A 16,878-nucleotide genomic window follows, 5' to 3' on the forward strand; every position below is an offset into this window, starting at 1 on the left:
AGTGCGAGTGCACCCGCGGCCCCGCCGACCCCTCGCCCTGCCGACGCGCACGTCTCCATCACAACAGCAGTGGGAAAGGTCCTCAAGGGCTGGGACCCCTCCGACTTCAGTCTTTTCCTCCAAATCGCTCTGGCTGTCCTGCTTCTTTGCCTTTCTTACCGACTATAAAACCAGCTTGTTTAAAGCTCCACAGAGCCCCGCAGGGATTCCGAGGAACCGTGTGGAGCCTGCAGACCGTGAGGGCAGCGCCCGAGCCCTTCCTGGGCCTCCAACCCCGGCCACGCCGCCTCGGCTCAGGGCTTCCCGCGTTTCTTTCCACAGCCGGGTCTAGGTGTGTCGCACACGCATCCCTCACGTGTCCTGTTTACACCCGTCTCCACGTTCTCCAGCAACTGCAAAGAGTGCTCGCAAGTTTTCTAAACTCCCTAACGGGACGATTCCCTCCTACTCTCTTCCCCCTACGAGATCTCAGGGTGCTCTCCCTGGTAGTTTCTCCAAGTGAACTTGAAAGCTACTTCATTTTCACAAAAATATCCCATTGTTCACTCCACGAGAATATTTAATCCATACACGAACTAGACGATTTGAGGATATTTCATTTTCCACCCAAGACTGTGATAGGTCTCTCCAGTTACATCTCCTTTCAAATCTTCTAAAAATTAACCAGATAGCTCATCAAAGTAAAACCAGGGTATCTCGTTGAACAGCTTTCTAGTTCACTTGAAAACATCTCAAAGTAGAACTTAACAGTAAGGAAGGCTGAAACCAAACTAAGACATTCAGACACTACACGTTACTCTCACGTTTTTGAAAGCTACACAGCCACAAAGGTTAAAATCAATGAAAACGTTCATTCTCTTTTTGAAACTGTTAGTTGAGAACATAGAAATGTTTCAAAAGACCTTAAAAGCCCCTCATAATTTCAACGTAGTACTTTTAGGACACAACGTTAAAAAACACAGGATGTAAGACAGCACACACGTACTCCCCACGACCGTAAAGAACACGGTGTGCTCCGTTTTGGGGTTAAGATGGTGACACTGGAGCAAGTTCCCCGCCTGCACCACCTGCAGCATCAGAGCGACGCCAGAGACGCAGAGTTTGAGAGAGAAACGTGACAGCCCCTGGATCGGCTGCAGGGGCGCCAGAGCCGTGTGCGGGGCAGGGCGTGGGGGCATCGCAGCGGCCCTGCCCACCCACGCGCACCCCGGCCCCACCAGGTGACCCCCCCCCCCCCCCGGCCGCTCACCAGGGTCATGTCGTCACAGCAGGCGGCACAGGTGCATGAGGCAGCGTGAGGGTTTAAGATCCCGTCCTGAAATTCAGAGAAGACACGGTACGTGAGAAAGTCGCCTTTCGGCAGCTCTACGGCGTGTCTGTCGCTCATAAACACAAAACCCTGTCGCTTCCAGAAACACCTCTTCCTCGCACTTCCCTGTTGTACGAGGCGGTTATCGGCGGCAGGGTCCACCGAGTCCCTTCTGGGAGGTGAAGACTCTACGAGCGTTATTTCTTGACCAACACGCAAAGCGCTACCTGCAAAGAGCAGTGAGAAGCCCGCCCCTCTCACGACGGGTAAACCGGGGTTGGGGGGGGGGGTGGTCAGCGTCTGGGAAAGGTCACGCGCCTCCAGGGGAAGCTACGGTGTTGCCTCAGGCACTCCTGGCAAGCACCGTAGGCACCGAATGCGTGAAACACCAGGACACTAGGCGAGGTCACCTGCCAGGGACCACACGACCAGGCGGCCTCTGTCTGACCGCACATGCCGGCCACGCGCCGGGGCTGCCGTGGGGACCCCCCACTGTAGCTGCGGGGGGACGGCGCGCACACACCTGAATGAGGCACTGAAGCGGCCTGCCCGCGTAGCGGATGCTCCTCTTCCAGTCCTTACTGCTGGCTCTTCCGGCCATGGCTTCGAACTCAGTCGGGCTGTACCAGTTCTCCCCCTGCTTGATGCATCGGCCCCGGCCGCCTGAAGTGACACGAAGGACCAGCAAGTGGCCGCACCGCCCACCCCCAGCGGCCTCGGCTGGCTCTTCCTCAGATGGGCCGCAAACGCCACAGCCCCCCTGCTGGGCCTGCGTGACCCCCCCCCCCCCCCCACGGCCGGCCCGCAGCAGGCAAGCCCCCGCCACGAATCCACACTCGCAGGCCCACCGCACCTCCCCGCCCCACTGTCCACGGCCACCGCAAGCTCACCCTGGTCTCACGATGACCTCCTGCCACCTGCCCCACCCTGGGAACTTTCCCTGTGGGAACTCCTCTTCCCCCGCTTTCCCCCCACCACGGGTTGCTGCGTCTTCTCACTGCGTCCCCATCACGCCCCAAACCTCTCCACGGCCCCAGCTCTAGTGCCCGGGGCTGTGAGCCACGTCCGCCCCGGCACGGTCCACACGTGTGTGGGGCCGCGAGGGGACGGGCGCCTCACCTGAGCCGAGCCTGCTCTTGAACAGCGTGCCGCTGATGTTCCGGCAGCGCACGGGCAGCTCGCTGTCGTACACCGAGGGGTCCCAGTTATATTTGGTTCCGCCTCGCTCCTGGCCGGGAGCTGCAGGAGTCGGAGGGCACTGAGGGCCTTGGGCAAAGGAAGCGTTTTGAGAGTAAGAGACGCCGGACGCACCCAAGATAACCAGGCAAGTACAACCACGCCGACTGGCTTATAACGGCGGGTCGTCCGGCTGCCCACAGACCACCCCGACTTAGCGGCACCAGGCAGCTCTTTCTCGGCTCGTAAAACCCCACTTTCTCTCCTTAAACAGGAACATTTATATTACGAATTCACCACAAAAATAAACAGGTCGCCCCCAGCATGAACTCCACAAGCGCCCAGGTGTGCTGGCACCTGGAGTGAGGGGTGCAGCTGGCCCCTTCAGCCCCGCCGTCTCCACGATGCTCCCGTCCGTGTGCACGACAATCAGCGTGGCCTTCTCTGTGTTCAGGCTGTCCCCGATCTGCAGGGCTGTCCTGCCAGACTGGAGGAAAGAACGTTCCGTGAGTCTCCCAGACAAACAGCTGCGGCGCCTGCCACTCGGTGCGACGGGACATGGGCCTCGCTGACCGTCACCGACAAGTGCGCCAACCGTGCCTCCGTGGGCTCTTTCAAGATGCCGCTAAAAGACCTAAACACGGGCGCCCGGGTGGCTCAGTCGGTTAGGCGGCTGACTTCGGCTCAGGTCACGATCTCCCAGTTCATGGGTTCAAGCCCCACATCGGGCTCTGCGCTACAGCTCAGAGCCTGGAGCCTGCTTCAGATTGTGTCCTTCCCACCCCCTGTCTCCCAAAAATAAACATTAAAAAAATTAGAAAATTAAAAAAAGACTTAAACACAGAGCCAAGAACAAGAAAAGACACTGCCATGTCTGGGTGGCTCTGAACAAATGCTCACTTACCAAAGTTAAAAAAAACAAATGTGTCCCACACACAAGGCCCGGAAACAGAAAGAGCCCTCACGTCTACCTGAGCAGCTCCTGCAAGTTCACAGGTCTTGAGGGAGGGTTCTGAGGGACCAAGTCCACAGGCACAGCCAGGGTCTGGGGCAGGACTCTCTTCTCATGTTCATGCCCCACACACAGCTCTACTGATGGCCACCAGACGCCAGGGCCTCCCCAACCACACTGCTCACACACCTGTCCACAATGGCCGGGTGCTATCGGGACAGCACCTACTTCCTCTGGGGCCGCCTGGCCCTGCCCTTCAAGCAGCCCTACCCCCCGCCCTCGTCCCCCATCCCTGCATGAGCCAGACGCCCTTCCCTGTCCTTGCTGGAGGAGAGACCCACCCCGCTGTCACTAGGAGCACATTGCTCAGATCTCTGGCAAACTCAAGGCTTTGCCCAGAGAGTCCTGGGGTGGATGACACTCTAAGCAGCCTGCTCACACCCACCATTCTGGGACGTTCTAACACTTGCATGGTCAGAGCATGGAAGCAATGAAGGCAAAGTGAGAAGACGTTTCCTAAAATCTGAAAATCCATCAGGGGGGTGAGTACACCTCCTCGCGGAGCTGAGGGACCCCCACCCATGAGCACACGCATACCTGCACACGCACCCAGAGCCGGGGCTCATCACCCAGAGGGTCAGGGCCTCAGTAAGGGTGTCGCACTGCTCGTGTCTGAATCACTAAAGACACGCAACTCTCTACAGAAAAGAGGGAATGTTCTGTGTTCATTTAAGAATCACAAAGTATTTTCCTTATTATTTTTTAAATGTTCATTTTTGAGAGAGAGAGAGAGAGAAACTGAGCAGGGGAGGGGCAGAGAGAGAGAGAGAAACAGAATCGGAAGCAGGCTCCAGGCTCTAAGCTGTCAGCACAGAGCCTGACACGGGGCTCAAACCCATGAACCGTGAGACCATGACCCGAGCTGAAGTTGGACACATAACCAACTGAGCCACCCAGGTGCCCCAAAGTATTTTCCTTATTAAAGCCAATGGAATACACATATATTTGAGACCCCCCCCCCTTGTCAGTTTCGTCTCCGGACCTCCCTGTCCTCAGAGCCCGCTGCAAGGACCATGCCCAGGAGGCACGGTCCAGGCTGTGCCCTGGTTCCCTGACCCTCTGGCTCCAACCCCTTCTAGAAAAGAGGACAAGCCAGAATCTGCTTCTGGGAAGGAGAGACCCGTTGGAGGCATGAAATTGTCAGCTGGCTATCAGCTTGTACGCATGCTGACACCCTAAGAAATAAAGCAAGTTTCTCAAGTCTGTACTCTGTTATTAAAATTAAGAGGGTGAGTCTGCTGTTTGCTGCCATTCCAATGATAGCAGCTTTGCTTGCAGGTGTGTAGAGTCCTAGGTGTGTGATTAAGACTAAAATAAAGAGAAACGGTAACTAACGGTCCTGGCAAAGCTCCAGGAGAGTCCCCCATTGTGTGGTTGTCGGGCAAGGATGGGAGATCACAGCACACTCCTCCTGGCGCCCACACAGCCCTGTGCAGGGCCTCTGGGGGAACCGGGGTCAGGGAGGTCACACTCTGGGGTCTGGGGAAAAGTGCTCACGGAGCGGCTTACCAGGACGTGTCCCGAGAGTGAGGCGGCATTTGCCACCGACGTGGTGAAGACGTTGTCTGCAGAGGCGCCCACGTTGGCCACGGTCACGGTGGTCACCTCTGCAACACAGAAGCCTGATTCAGCACGCCATCAGAGCCAAGGGCCTCCCACCAGGGCCCCAAAACAGCATTTCCCAAACAGGTATCTGCACTTCCAACCACGGGACTCCCAACATTCTTACACAAAGTGCTCACTCCACATTTCTGGACCACAGTCTAAGCCATCTGGGCCTTAGAAAAAGAAAAGAAAGAGGCAGCTCTCCAGCCCACTAGAGCCTTTTATTCACAGTGAAAACCCGCCCCCGCCACGCTCCCACTGAGCTGGCAGCGGGCTCTGCCAAACTGCCCCTGGGCTTCTTGTTCCCTTTAGCATAAAACCATACACCAAGGTTCCAGGAGTCCGGTGACCATCCTGTGGCCAGGCTCAGGCGGAGCTCCCTCCCTTCCTGGCACCCTCTCGAAGGTCAGCACAGGCCAGGGCTCAGGTCTCTCCTGCCTCCTCCTGGACCCCCTCTCCCATTCACTGCCCACGGAGAGGCTTTCCCGCCAGCTCCTTGGCTGGGCAGGCGGTCCCCTCTGTTACAGAGCATTCTAGAATGGCCCATGAATAGGGCAGTCTCTGACTTGGGAAATGCTCACAAGATACTGGTGGAAAGAGTCCTGCATATTCCACTAACCCAGCGCCCACCAAACTGCACTGAAAATAGCTGTTCCCCTGTCTGCTCCTCCAGCAGACCACAGCCTACGTCCCTGTCTGAACTCACGCTTAGGCCAAGCAGCTATGAGGCCCGAGAAGAGGGGGCCCCAGAGAGGAGACACATCCTGCCGAGTTAGCTGCACCTGGAAGGTATCTAACCTCAGCAACTTAAAAAAGTTTTAATGCTTCCGTGTATGCAAAAACACAACTATCAAATTCTGCGGATAAAAACACACAACGCCAATACACTTCTCTGATGCCGTGACGAACTATATCATGTTTCTTTTCTGCATCCAGAAAACATACGCAAAAAGCAAAAAAAAAAAAAAAAAAAAAAAAAACTGAAGAAAACTGCACGGTCTGAAGTCCCAACATCAAAGCAGAGTTTAGCGATGAGAACCAAATACTCTAATAGCCACAAAGCCTTCTTCCTTCGTTTGTGAGGACCCCAGACAGACCACACACAGACCAGCAGCTCTGGGGCAGCAGGCCAAGTCCCCCCGCCTGCAGCTGCTTAGGGCTGGATAAACACCGGAGTGACAGGACCACCGGGACACAGGCTGCTGGCTCCTTAGGGGAAAGTGCCTGACAACACGTGCTGTGCCGGCAGTAACTCAAGGATGCACTTCCTGGGTCCCCACACTCAGCTAGGGAGCTCCCAGCTGGGAAGGGATACAACACTTGGGAAAGTCTCTACCTTCTTTGGGATGGCGATCTGGGAAGGCACTACTCCTAAAGGAGGCTTTGGGGCACAGTCTGAGGCTCCACGGGTCATGACACTTGAGAACGAGAATGTTCTGTGTGGCAAGAAACAAAACCATGGGCCAGTTTTCCCCTGGGAAAGGAGCTTGCCAGGAATGGTAGGGGGAAGGGAGGATCCATAAAGGAGATGGGATGTGGGGGGCCAGGGACGGACCAGGAGGGGAATCTAAGGAGTCAAAGCATGATGCCGACCTCTGCTCCCAAAGGCTGCAGGGCCTCCCAAGCTGGGTGAGCATTGCCTTGCTCCCCAGCTCTCAGGTCACCCCTGAACTGGACCTTAGGATTCCAAGTGATCAGACACACCCAACCTCAGGCTGCTCCAGGGCAAGATCCATGTCTGATCCCCACTCCCCTAATCTTCCCAGCCTCCCTTGTCACCAGCACCAGGGACAGACAGAGAAGACAAGCAGGGCAAGAGGCAGGTGCTGAGAAGGTTCTGGAAGGAGCGCAGGGTGCTCTGCAGGAAGGAACGGGGTTTGCACAAGGTAAACGGGTTCGGGAAGCATGTTCAGGGAAGTGTGCACACTGGGCAGGGTCAGACTGGTCACGTGGGGCAGGCGTGCAGGAATAGCAGGGCACACGAGGTAGGTGTGAGGCATGCGAGAGGCATGTGCTCGGAGAGAAGGGGGCAGGCTGGTCCCCAGGGCGCGTGCAGCGGGCGGTGGGCGCGGGGCTGGCGTGGGCTGCTTGTGTGCGGTGTGTGCGGGGCAGGTGCACACAGGTGCACGGCTTTGTGTCTGGGGCCGGCGCGCGTGGGTCAGGTGCGGACAGGTGCATGGGCTGCGTGGGGGGGCAGGTGCGCACAGGTGCCCGGGTCGTGTGCGCGGGCGGGCGGCACTTGCCTGCGAAGGCTGCGGCCGCGGCGGCCTCGTCGGGACCCGGCAGGGCCTCGGCACCCATGTCCATGTGCCCGGACTCGGCGGCCATCACCGCCACGGCCGTCACCCGCCGAGTCTCGCGCTCTGCCTCCGAGTCTCCGTCCTCCTCCGAGTCCTCGTCCCTGCTGAGCACCGGCTCCTCCGCCTCGCCTCCTGCCGCGGCCGCGGCCGCCGCCGCAACAGCGGCCGCGGCCGCCACCGCCGCCGCCTCGGCCAGGCCCAGCTGCTTGGCGGCCGAGTCCGAGTCCTCCATCCGGACTCCGCCGAGCCCGCCCGAAGGCGCCAGCCGGGGCCGCCCGAAGGCCGGGACGGAGCCCGAAGCGAGCAGCGCGAGGAGGGCCGCCCGAGCCGGGCCGAGCCGAGCCGAGCCGGGCCGAGGCCGCCCGAAGCTGCCAGCCGAGCCGAGCCGAGCCTGCCCGAAGCCTCCCGCGCCGCCGAGCCGAGGCTGCCCGAACAGGGGCCGAACCGGCACGAAGCGGCCCAGTCGAGCTCCGCCGACGGCCGAGAGTCCGGAACCGAGGAGGGCCGAAGCGGCCCGAAGTGCGGAGCCGAGTCTGCCCGAACTGGTCCGAGGCTGTACGAGGGCTTCCGAACGGCTCTGCGCTAACCCCTCCTCAGCGCCTGGGAGGCCGCGCCACCCTTCGTCCCCCGCAACAGGGTCGCCGACTGTGGGGCAGAATCTCGCCGGCCTCCGACGCAGCGCGGCCGGGCCAGGAGAACCTTTCGTCGCAGGCTCCGCCCACCCCCGCCTCGAGCGGGAGCCGAGTCCGTCCGAGGTGAAGCCGAACAGAGCCGAGCGTTGCCGAGCGCCGCTACTCGGAGCCTCGGCTCTCCGCCTCCGCCTGTACGAAAGTGCCCGAGCGCTGCCGGACGGGTTGATCGGGCCTCGGCCGCGGATCGGAATCAACTCCCGAAGCGCGGCGAGGTCGGGCCCCTTCGGGAGCAGAAGCGAAAATGGCCGAAGGGACGCGAAGAGCGCGGAGCCGAGAGACTGCCGGGATCGCGGCGGACTGGGCGGGCGGGGCCGGGCGGCAAGATGGCGGCCGCGCGGCGAGGTGAGGGCGTGGGGTGGGCGGCTTGGGGGCGTCAGGGGGCCGCGAGGGTCTCGGGACTGCGTGGCGCCCGTCGGCCGGAGGCTGGGGCTGGGACTCCGGGCGGCGGGGGCAGAGACCATCATGCCGGGAAGGGGGGCCGGTTCGCTTTGGTTCTTTCTGGTGTCGGAAAGGCCGACCAGTCTGGGGTAGCTCGTGGTGGTTGCGATTCCGCGGTTTTGAGTAGATTCGCGAGGTGAGGCCCCGGGCCCGTTGAGAGCCTCTTCCCCCTCCCTGGCCTCACGTCGCGTGTCCTGCTACCACCTTTCCGTCGCCGGCCCCCGGTTTTGCGCAATGCGCGCGGTGGCGGCAGGGGACAAGGGCCAGGGCAGGGGACAGGGGGACAGGGCCAAGGGGCTGGCAGCAGGGGCAGGGGACCGGCGGCCGAGGGCCGGGGCAGGGGCAGGCAGCAGGGGCGTAGGCGTCGGCCCGGGCTGGCTGCAGCGTGACCCGTGAACTGCCACACTGCCCTGCGCAGCGGCTGCGCGCTCTCCAGAGAGCGAGGGCGGCCCGTGTGCCGTGAGGCCCAGGCGCCCAGGGAGCTGGCGGGGGCCCCGCAGGTCGGGAGGCACCCCGTCCCATTGCCAGCAGCTTTGTGTCCGAGACAGAATGCTGGGCAATGCGGCAACCCCCCGGAAAGCTGGTCCCCGCCAGCGTGTGCTTCAGTCGTACAGATCCCCGCCCCCCCCCACCCCCCCAGGCGTTGACTCCTGGAACGTCCAGTGAGTTGCTGGCAGACAGGTGGGCATAGCTTATCTTGGGCCGCGTCCTGCCCGGGTCTCCAGGGTCTGTGCCCATGAGTGTGCCACTTACGGTGCTGACCACTCAGTCAACATAGCAGCTGATGTGTGCACCGCTTGGGTAAGAAAAGTGCGGGATGGGATGGGGGCTGTGCTACTCTGGGTTGGGGTTGTCTTTGTGGTCGCCATCGCTCAGATAAAAAAGCCCACTTTGCACACCCCAGCTGTCAGGAATTACTTGCGGGGAAGACAGAGACGAGGGAGTGCGCTGGGCAGCAAGCGGGACGTCCTGCAAAGAGGTGGTCTCCGTTGTCCGTGTGCTTGAGGCAGAGCAGAGCCGTCTCGTCACACCTTTGTGAACGGCCGCTGCTAGTGAGACGTGTTTCCGTTTGGTGAAAAACTAGGTTTACGCCGGGGCAGGATCCCTGTGCACACCTCGTCTGTCACCTCGGGGACACGTTCGTTCTCCGCACCTCCACGTGTACTCCTGACACCCCTGTTCAGAGACACACTGTCACTACAGTAAATCATTTACCAAAAAAATGTTAGGTCCCGAAAACCACTGCTGTATTTAGTCACAATGAGCCGTTATGGGTATGAAACCCTTAGAGCCGCCAATCTGATTACAGCTGCCTTTAACGTTAATTATGTAAAATCCTGTGTCACGTAAGGTTTTTGTGCAGCCTTTGTTCCCGAGCTGCCACGGTTCTAATCCATCACAGTGGCCAGCCGGCAAGTAGATCTGAAGGGTCTGAAGCCGGCCTTCAAGAGAAGAATCAAAAGGGAGGAAACCCCCAGTTCACATGAAATCCACCCGATACCGACAAGTATCTAGGCAGCCGAGTTTAGCTAGAGCCTGGAAAAGAACAGGCCGGGTTTCAGGAGCACACCGCCTGTAACGTGATGCAAGCTTATAAATGACCCGTGCTCCACTGGCCCTCCCCTGGCTGCCTCTCCTCGAGGCTGAGTTCTGATCTCTGTCCCTAATTCCCTGGGCTGACCCATTTAGGACCCCTGCCCAAGTGAGGCACCACAGAAAGCCCAGATCTACTCACCGGATCGCCGGGGCTTGAGAGGGAGTGGGGCTGGAGAGAAGACCGGCCGGGCTGGTTCCCATCGCTGGTCCGCTTGCCGCCCGGCAGTATAGCTCAGGCCTCCTAGAGAGTCCATTTGGCAAATTTTCAGTCATTGCTGATGTTTCTACGTGTCACAAACGTGCCACTGGTGTGAGCCTCTTCACACGGGAAATCTGCCCCAGGACACATTCGATGGGAGGATTAGAGACACTCAACACCTGTGATTCCAAGACCACTTCACGGGGAGAGAGGCTGTCAGCCTAGGAGGAGGGAGACCTGTGGCTGCCGCAGGTTGGGAAAAGGCCCAGGAGCCACAACAGTGCGAGAACTTGGGTTGCCGCTTCAGGAAATCCGTATCTGAGGGATATTTGGGGCCATGTGTGAAAGTCCGGAGGAAAGCAGGGTCTCATCAACCACACACACAAAAAAAGGATTCGTACCCTGAATCGGAAAAGGTTTTCCTCTAGTTCTACCCACGTGGTAAATGTACAGAAACCTCACAAGATGAGAAGAGCTGTCCTCTGTCTGTGTCCAGGGCGCAGTCCTTCCCTGTCCCGGCTGAGCTCAGCTCAGCCACAGACAGAGCCTTCTCCTCCTCTCCACCTCTGAGCTCCCAAGTACACGCTCCGGCCCAGCCTCAGCTTTCGAAAAGCCAACGGTCAGATCCTCGGATGGACAACCGCAGGCCCAGATAAACGTGGCTTCTTTCTGTAAATATGGGATCGCAGAATGGAGCCGGGGTCCTGGGTCAGCGTTGGACATGGCCCAGGAAAGCATCCGGGTTGGACCTGGGCCTCCCTGACGGGTACTTTCTTTTCTAGGGAGAGCTTCATCTGCGGTGGTATCCTTCTGCTGTGCCCACGTGTCCCTGGTGGGCCTCCACAGCACGGTTCCTGAGGGCTGGTTTGCCGGACTCTTGAAGTCAGCTCCGAGTTTCCGCTTTCTGCCCCCACCTTTTCTATAAGTTCTGAGTAGAAATTCCACGTTTCAGTGGGAGGGACGGTCACTGACAGATGCAGAGAGTTCTAGGACTTCCTCCAGTGGAGTGTGCTGGCTCCATCACCCTGCTTCTAGGCCCTGCAGCTTGAGTGGGTGGCTGCCTGCCTCCCCCAGGCCCATCTGCAGCAGAAGAGCAAAGACCCCTCGGTCTGAACACTTACAGAGTCCTTTTATGCAAGCAAACAGGAAGTGTACAGAGCTCGGGAAAGTTAGTGGACATGTAACTGCCCCCCCCCCCCCCCAAGAGAATACGTTTTCTTTGAAGGAAATGAAAATAATTCATTATTTTCAATCTCGTAACCTGGGCCCGGATCAGGGTGGTGCCCGCAAGGAAGCCCGGCCATCCTGCCCGCAGTTACCAGGGACACGCCCAGCCCTCTGGTTACAGGATAGGACATCTGTGACAGGGGAGGAGTGTGGGTGGAAGCCTCCGCAGGCAGGGAGCCGGTGGCCGGGTCTCCATGGCCACCCGCAGGTGCCTACACTGGGCCTGCCTGTGTCGGGCCCCTGGGAAGACGGGGCGGAGCTGGCCCCCTGGGGTGGACGCACTGCGAGGCTCTCTGGGTCTGCCTGGGACTGGGAGTCCTTAACCGAGTCCTTAACCACTGGCCAGCTCTCGTCCGTCTCCCTGCAAATGCTGCTCTACCTGAGTGGGGGGTATTATGCCCTGTATTTCCTGGCTACGCTCCTACTGATCATATATAAAAGTGAGTCTTTTTTAATGTTTGCTCTTGAGAGAGTGGGGGAGGGGCAGGGAGAGGGAGGCACAGAATCCGAAACAGGCTCCAGGCTCCCCAGCTGTTAGCACAGAGCCCGACGCGGGGCTCGAACTCACAAACCGTGAGGTCGTGACCTGAGCTGAAGTCGGCCGCTTCGCCGACGGAGCCACCGGGCGCCCCATAAAAGTGAGCCTTAATCACAGAGGCACATGGGAGGCGCCCCTGCCACTGGCCCCCATAACTGGAGTTCTGCTCTGTTGCCTGTTCTCCAGGTCAGGTTTTCAGTTATCCTCGTCCTTACCTGGCTCTCGACCTGACTCTGCTGTTTCTGATGGGGATTCTGGAAGCAGTTCGGTTGTACCTGGGTGAGTCGACTGAAGACCGTGTGGTACTTAGGGTCACAGAATTACTAGCTTACGCTCTGGGAGCCTTCAAACATCTATCCCTTTATAACGTGGTTCTTAGAGACACTTTTGATGTCAACCGCTTAACCACTTGATTTGCAAGCTCGCCTTACGACGCCATTAAGTATTAATTAGTTTATTCAGAAGCTTTACTCAGGAGACAAGTAATACTGGGAGCAGCACCCTTGGGAGAGGCGCTTCTGTTTGGGAGTCCTGCACAAGCCACAAGGTGACCGACAGCACTGAGATCGGAACCCAGCTGAGCCAATTGACTCAGGGGCCCCCAAATCTCCACCTCACCTCCTGCCTTCTCCTGTTGGCCTCAGCAGTCTGGAGAGGGAGGATCTGAAGTGTTCTCCAGGCGACGGAGCCTGGAAGGGGAGGAGGGCCCCCGGAGCCTGCTCAGTCCAGGCCACTGCAGGTGCCCTCGGCCAGCTCCCCATTTATATTCTCCCAACAGCGTGAGCTCTGCCGTCTATCGCACCCCACCCTGCTCCGGCCAGGGCTCGCCACACAGGGTGCACACGGCTTCCAGCCCCATCTCGTCCCTGCTGCCTTCACGGCCACAGGCACACATGTGCCAGCACGTCTGTGTTCTAAAACAGGCTCACACCATGCGTGTTCTGATGGGTGTAGGAAATGCTCCCTCTGTTGGAATAGCAGAGGGAGCCGATGGCAGCTGACACTTCCAGGCCCTGGCACATAGCACGTTCTGCCTGCACACGTACGCCAGGGTGCCCCATCACCAGTGGGGACACAGGCACATGCCATGGTCATCAGACCCTCCGGACTCTGGTGGACAGAAGCAGGTCTCCTGGGCCATCACGGACGAGCCCACAGACCTGGGAGGGGGACAGAAGGTGCTGGGATTGCGGGGCGCCTGTCCTGCCTGTCCCTGCCCAGGCGCCTCAGACACCTGCAGTCAGGGATCAGCGTTTCCTGTGACTGACCTATTTGTAAAATGCCGTGCTGGTTTGTTTTTTGTTTGTTTTTGTTTTTGTTTTTTTTTTACAAGTGTGCATGAGACCTTCCAGAACTGATCTTAGCCCAGAGTAAAATATTTTTGGAAATTTTAAACAAAATCTCCTCAATCCACTTGGAATTAGGGAAAGGTGTCAGAATGCAATTGGGATCATTCTTAGAAAACCAAGTTCCCTCTCCCACCCCGACAACTGACCCAGAGACTAAGGTTCAAAAATTACAACTGCACTTGGTTTTATCCTCACTGGGGAGAGCACACCCCTCGGCAGCACTTTTGCTTTGTGACATTTCCTGAGTGATGTGGTGGCCACCATGGATCCTTTCCCTGGGAGCCGTCAGCCCTATGTCCAGGGGGATGTGCTGGCGATGAGCTCGCGTCTGGCCTCCCTGCAGCCTCGGGGCCGTCCTGGGTGCACGTGGGTCCGAGTAGGCGTCCCGGAGCCCGGCACCCACTCGTCTGTTTGTCCCCCTCTTCAGGCACCAAGGGCAACCTGATGGAGGCCGAGGTGCCGCTGGCCGTCAGCCTGGTCCTTACAGCGGGTGGCGCCCTGCTGTCCACCTACTTCCTGCTCTGGCAGACCCTGGTGCTGCGGGCCGACTCCACCCTCAGCGCCACGCTCCTCGCGCTCCACGGCCTGGAGGCCGTCCTGCAGCTGGTGGCCATCGCTGCCTTCGTCAGCTAGGCGGGCAGCACCCGGCTTTGCCGGGCAGGACAGCTCTGCACAGAAGCCCCCGCCTGGGAGCTCGGCCGTCTCCTCCCCCAGTGCTGGACGGAAGGGCACCGGTGTGGACGGGTAGGACGGTTTGGAGTGGTTTACGAATTTTGGGTGGTGGGGTGGTCAGGAACCCAGGGCAGAGCAGAGAGCCGGGGGAGTTGCCAGGAAGAGCCTCACGAAGGGTCGGGAAGGGGGACCGCGGGAACATCTGCTCAGGCCCCGCTTTTGGCTGGTGAGGATCTCCCTCCGGCAGCTGCCCTGACCCCCGACCCAGAAGGGAACAGGCCCTTGGGAAAGGAGGTGGCCGAGCTGTGGCCACAAACCACCGTTCCCTGCCGGGAGGAGCAGCCTGGCCGTGTCTTGCCGGTTCCCCCGTGGGTGTGAGGGCGCAGGCCGGGGCGGTGCGTGTTCCATACCCACCGCGCTGCTGCTCTGCCGGGGGCTCCAGGGGCAGCATGGGAAGCAGGCAGCCAGGCCCCGGGCTGCTTAGGAACCGTGGGCCCTGGTGTCCGGGGGGATGTTGGCAGCTGCGGCTCCTCTCCCCTGGGGGCTCCTGAAGGAAGGACGGGCCGAGACCCTGGCACTGACGGGAGGGAGGCAGGGAGTGGGCCAGCGGCGAACGGCCCTCCACTGCCCCAGCCTGGGGCCTCAGTGCCCCCTCGTCCAAGCCTCAGTCGTTAAAATGCCAGGGACGTTTGCACTGTGCTCCTCGCATTCTGTTTGTGCCTTCTTCCCCCTTCGCAGATCGTAATGGCTCCCGGAAGACACTGAGCTCCTGCTCCCCGGGACCTTCACCTGTTCACGCTGTGCACCGTCCACATCTGGAACAAAACGTTGGGTATCTGGACGTTTTCTCTACCGTTTTGTGGAAATAAATGTGTATACCTCCCTGAATTCCTCCTGAGGCCGCCCACCTCTTCCATACCCAGGAGCACACACCCCATCCAGGCCTCCCCCAGCAGCCCCAGGAGGAGGGCTTCCCCCGGAGGACAGCCAAGCCAGGCCTCAGGGCCAGTCCAGGACCTCCACGGGGACTGGCTTCCTCGAGGGGCCGCAGCGGCGCCCCCCATGGCCTCTGTCCTGGCAGGGGCAAGTGGGAGCAGGACCTCTCTGCGCTGCCCACTCTGGCTCCGGACCAGCGGGCGTCCTCCCGCCTCCCCGCTGCCTTCCCTGCTGCTGGCGCCGTGCGGACTCGGGAAGGACGGGACGGGTGCGCTTGCCTCTGGGAGCGCCCAGCCAGGTCCCCTGCAGACTCTGGCAGCCGGACACCTGTGGCCTTCAGGGTTCATGATCTCCTGCCCCGAGCTGGGCTCCGGACACCCCTATCACTTTGTTTACATGCAGGTGGCAGTCAGCTGCCACGGAGGGCACCGCAGCTCCACGTGGCCACCAGCCAGCCTGGGACTCCAGGCTCTCTGCTGCCTCCTGATCAGGGTCAGTCCTGGTCTGGGGACAGTGACTTTCATTTCAGAAGTGCTACAGTCCCCACCTCAGCTGCTCCCTTGTGTGCCGGCCTTCCCACTTTTTGCCCGTCCAGGCTCTGTCTCCAGGAAGGACGAGGGCAGGCCCGTGCCTTCCTCTCCCAGTGCTCAGCCGAGTAGGAGAGAGAACCAGGAAGCCAGGTCCTGCCAGGGCTCGGGGGCAGGGCTGGGCCCAAGGAGAAGGCCACTTCCTGCCCCACCTGGGAGAGCTCACCTGTGATGCTTCAGACAGCAGGCAGGGAGACCCGCCCCCGGGGTCCTGGTGACCCGTGAAAAGGCAGTGCCACTCACTGTCCAGGACCGAGTGTGCCTCCCTTCCCCAGGCGGTTCCCCAGGAAGCGCTCCACGTCAGTGCCAGGCAAACAAGGCCAACTGCCCTGGGACCCTGCCTCCTGACACACCCGTTTCCACCCCCACACCACCCCGGGAATCATAGCCAGAGCCCTTGGGTCCTTGCACGTGCCAGGGGGTGCCCACCGCTGCCCGGACCTGCCCTCTGCCCCTTCTCCACTTCCTCCCAGCCAGCTGGCTGAGCAGGGGCATCCTGGGAGTCCATTCAGGACCCCTGCCCTACGCTGAGGGCAGAGGGTGGGGCCTGGGCCTAAGGAGGGGGGCACTGCCAGGAGTGCCCTCCCCCACCTGTTCTGGTCCCTGGCACCAGTGAACAGTCTGGGCCACAGGATCCCCACCCTCCCGTCTGACACCCACATCCCTCTGGGGATGCCCATGTTGGTTGAGGCTACGAGAAAAGACTATAGGATCTCCTGAATTGTGGAGGAGAGGGCCCCTCTCCGGCCCGGGAGGCTCAGCGCGCAGAGCCCTGGGGTCTCTGGCCTCCGATCATACCTTTTGACACCCACTTGCAGACTAAAGCCTGGCCCTAGCACTCCCCCCATCCCTCCAGAGGCGAGAGGCCGGCTGAAGGGGAGGGGAGTCTGTCCCGGGGCCCCAGAGAGAGCCCCTCTGCCGCGGCAGCTGAGGCTGGGGGTACCTGGCATCTGCTAGGGCTCATCCAGGCCTGCCTCGGGAAGATCTCAGAGCCTCGCCCTGCTTGGTCACCGGCGCATCTCCGGGGTGAGGGGCTCCAGATCCGCCTATCCGTCCGCGGGCGCCCCGGCTCTGGGGGTGGGTGGGGCCTGCAGGTCCAGGGGGCCACGGGGGTGGGTGTGGGGGGCCGAGCGCGGGGAGCCCCGGGGGGCGGGGCCGAGCCGGAGAGGCGGGGCGTCCTCGTCCTGTCCCCACCCCTCCCCCCGCACCCGCCGGCTCCCGGGTCTCTAACCTGCCGCTCGG

General features: G+C 60.4%; 2 protein-coding genes across 7 annotated transcripts in view; one reads left to right on the forward strand and one right to left on the reverse strand.

The window, feature by feature from the left end:
* Positions 1 to 8,359, reverse strand: part of DEAF1 (DEAF1 transcription factor) — a 24,292-nt gene extending 15,933 nt beyond the window's left edge. For all 3 annotated transcript variants that reach the window (XR_009602536.3, XM_060607592.3, XM_060607593.3), the window contains exons 1-6: positions 7,346 to 8,359; positions 5,007 to 5,104; positions 2,843 to 2,972; positions 2,429 to 2,575; positions 1,833 to 1,972; positions 1,250 to 1,315 (exon numbers count right to left, since the gene is read on the reverse strand). Coding sequence is in view for 2 of the 3 variants with exons in the window: in XM_060607592.3 (XP_060463575.1) it covers positions 1,250 to 1,315; positions 1,833 to 1,972; positions 2,429 to 2,575; positions 2,843 to 2,972; positions 5,007 to 5,104; positions 7,346 to 7,634 (870 nt within the window). In the remaining variant the exon portion in view is untranslated. The remainder of the gene's footprint in view (positions 1 to 1,249; positions 1,316 to 1,832; positions 1,973 to 2,428; positions 2,576 to 2,842; positions 2,973 to 5,006; positions 5,105 to 7,345) is intronic.
* Positions 8,347 to 15,001, forward strand: TMEM80 (transmembrane protein 80). 4 transcript variants are annotated; one of them, XM_078433877.2, is made up of 5 exons: positions 8,347 to 8,436; positions 9,437 to 11,129; positions 11,901 to 11,994; positions 12,279 to 12,371; positions 13,869 to 15,001. In XM_078433877.2, the coding sequence occupies exons 3-5, from the start codon at positions 11,922 to 11,924 to the stop codon at positions 14,072 to 14,074; spliced, it is 372 nt and encodes a 123-aa protein (XP_078290003.2). In that variant the 5' UTR covers positions 8,347 to 8,436; positions 9,437 to 11,129; positions 11,901 to 11,921; the 3' UTR covers positions 14,075 to 15,001. The 4 variants fall into 4 exon arrangements, with proteins under 4 accessions (XP_078290003.2, XP_081646316.1, XP_081646317.1 ...); XM_081790190.1 differs by having other exon boundaries at positions 9,437 to 9,604; positions 11,110 to 11,994; XM_081790191.1 differs by having other exon boundaries at positions 8,356 to 8,436; positions 11,110 to 11,994.
* The last annotated feature ends 1,877 nt before the right edge of the window (positions 15,002 to 16,878 follow it).

This window comes from Panthera onca, chromosome D1 (genome assembly GCF_046562875.1).
Source record: "Panthera onca isolate mPanOnc1 chromosome D1, mPanOnc1 haplotype 2, whole genome shotgun sequence".
NCBI lineage: Eukaryota > Metazoa > Chordata > Mammalia > Carnivora > Felidae > Panthera > Panthera onca.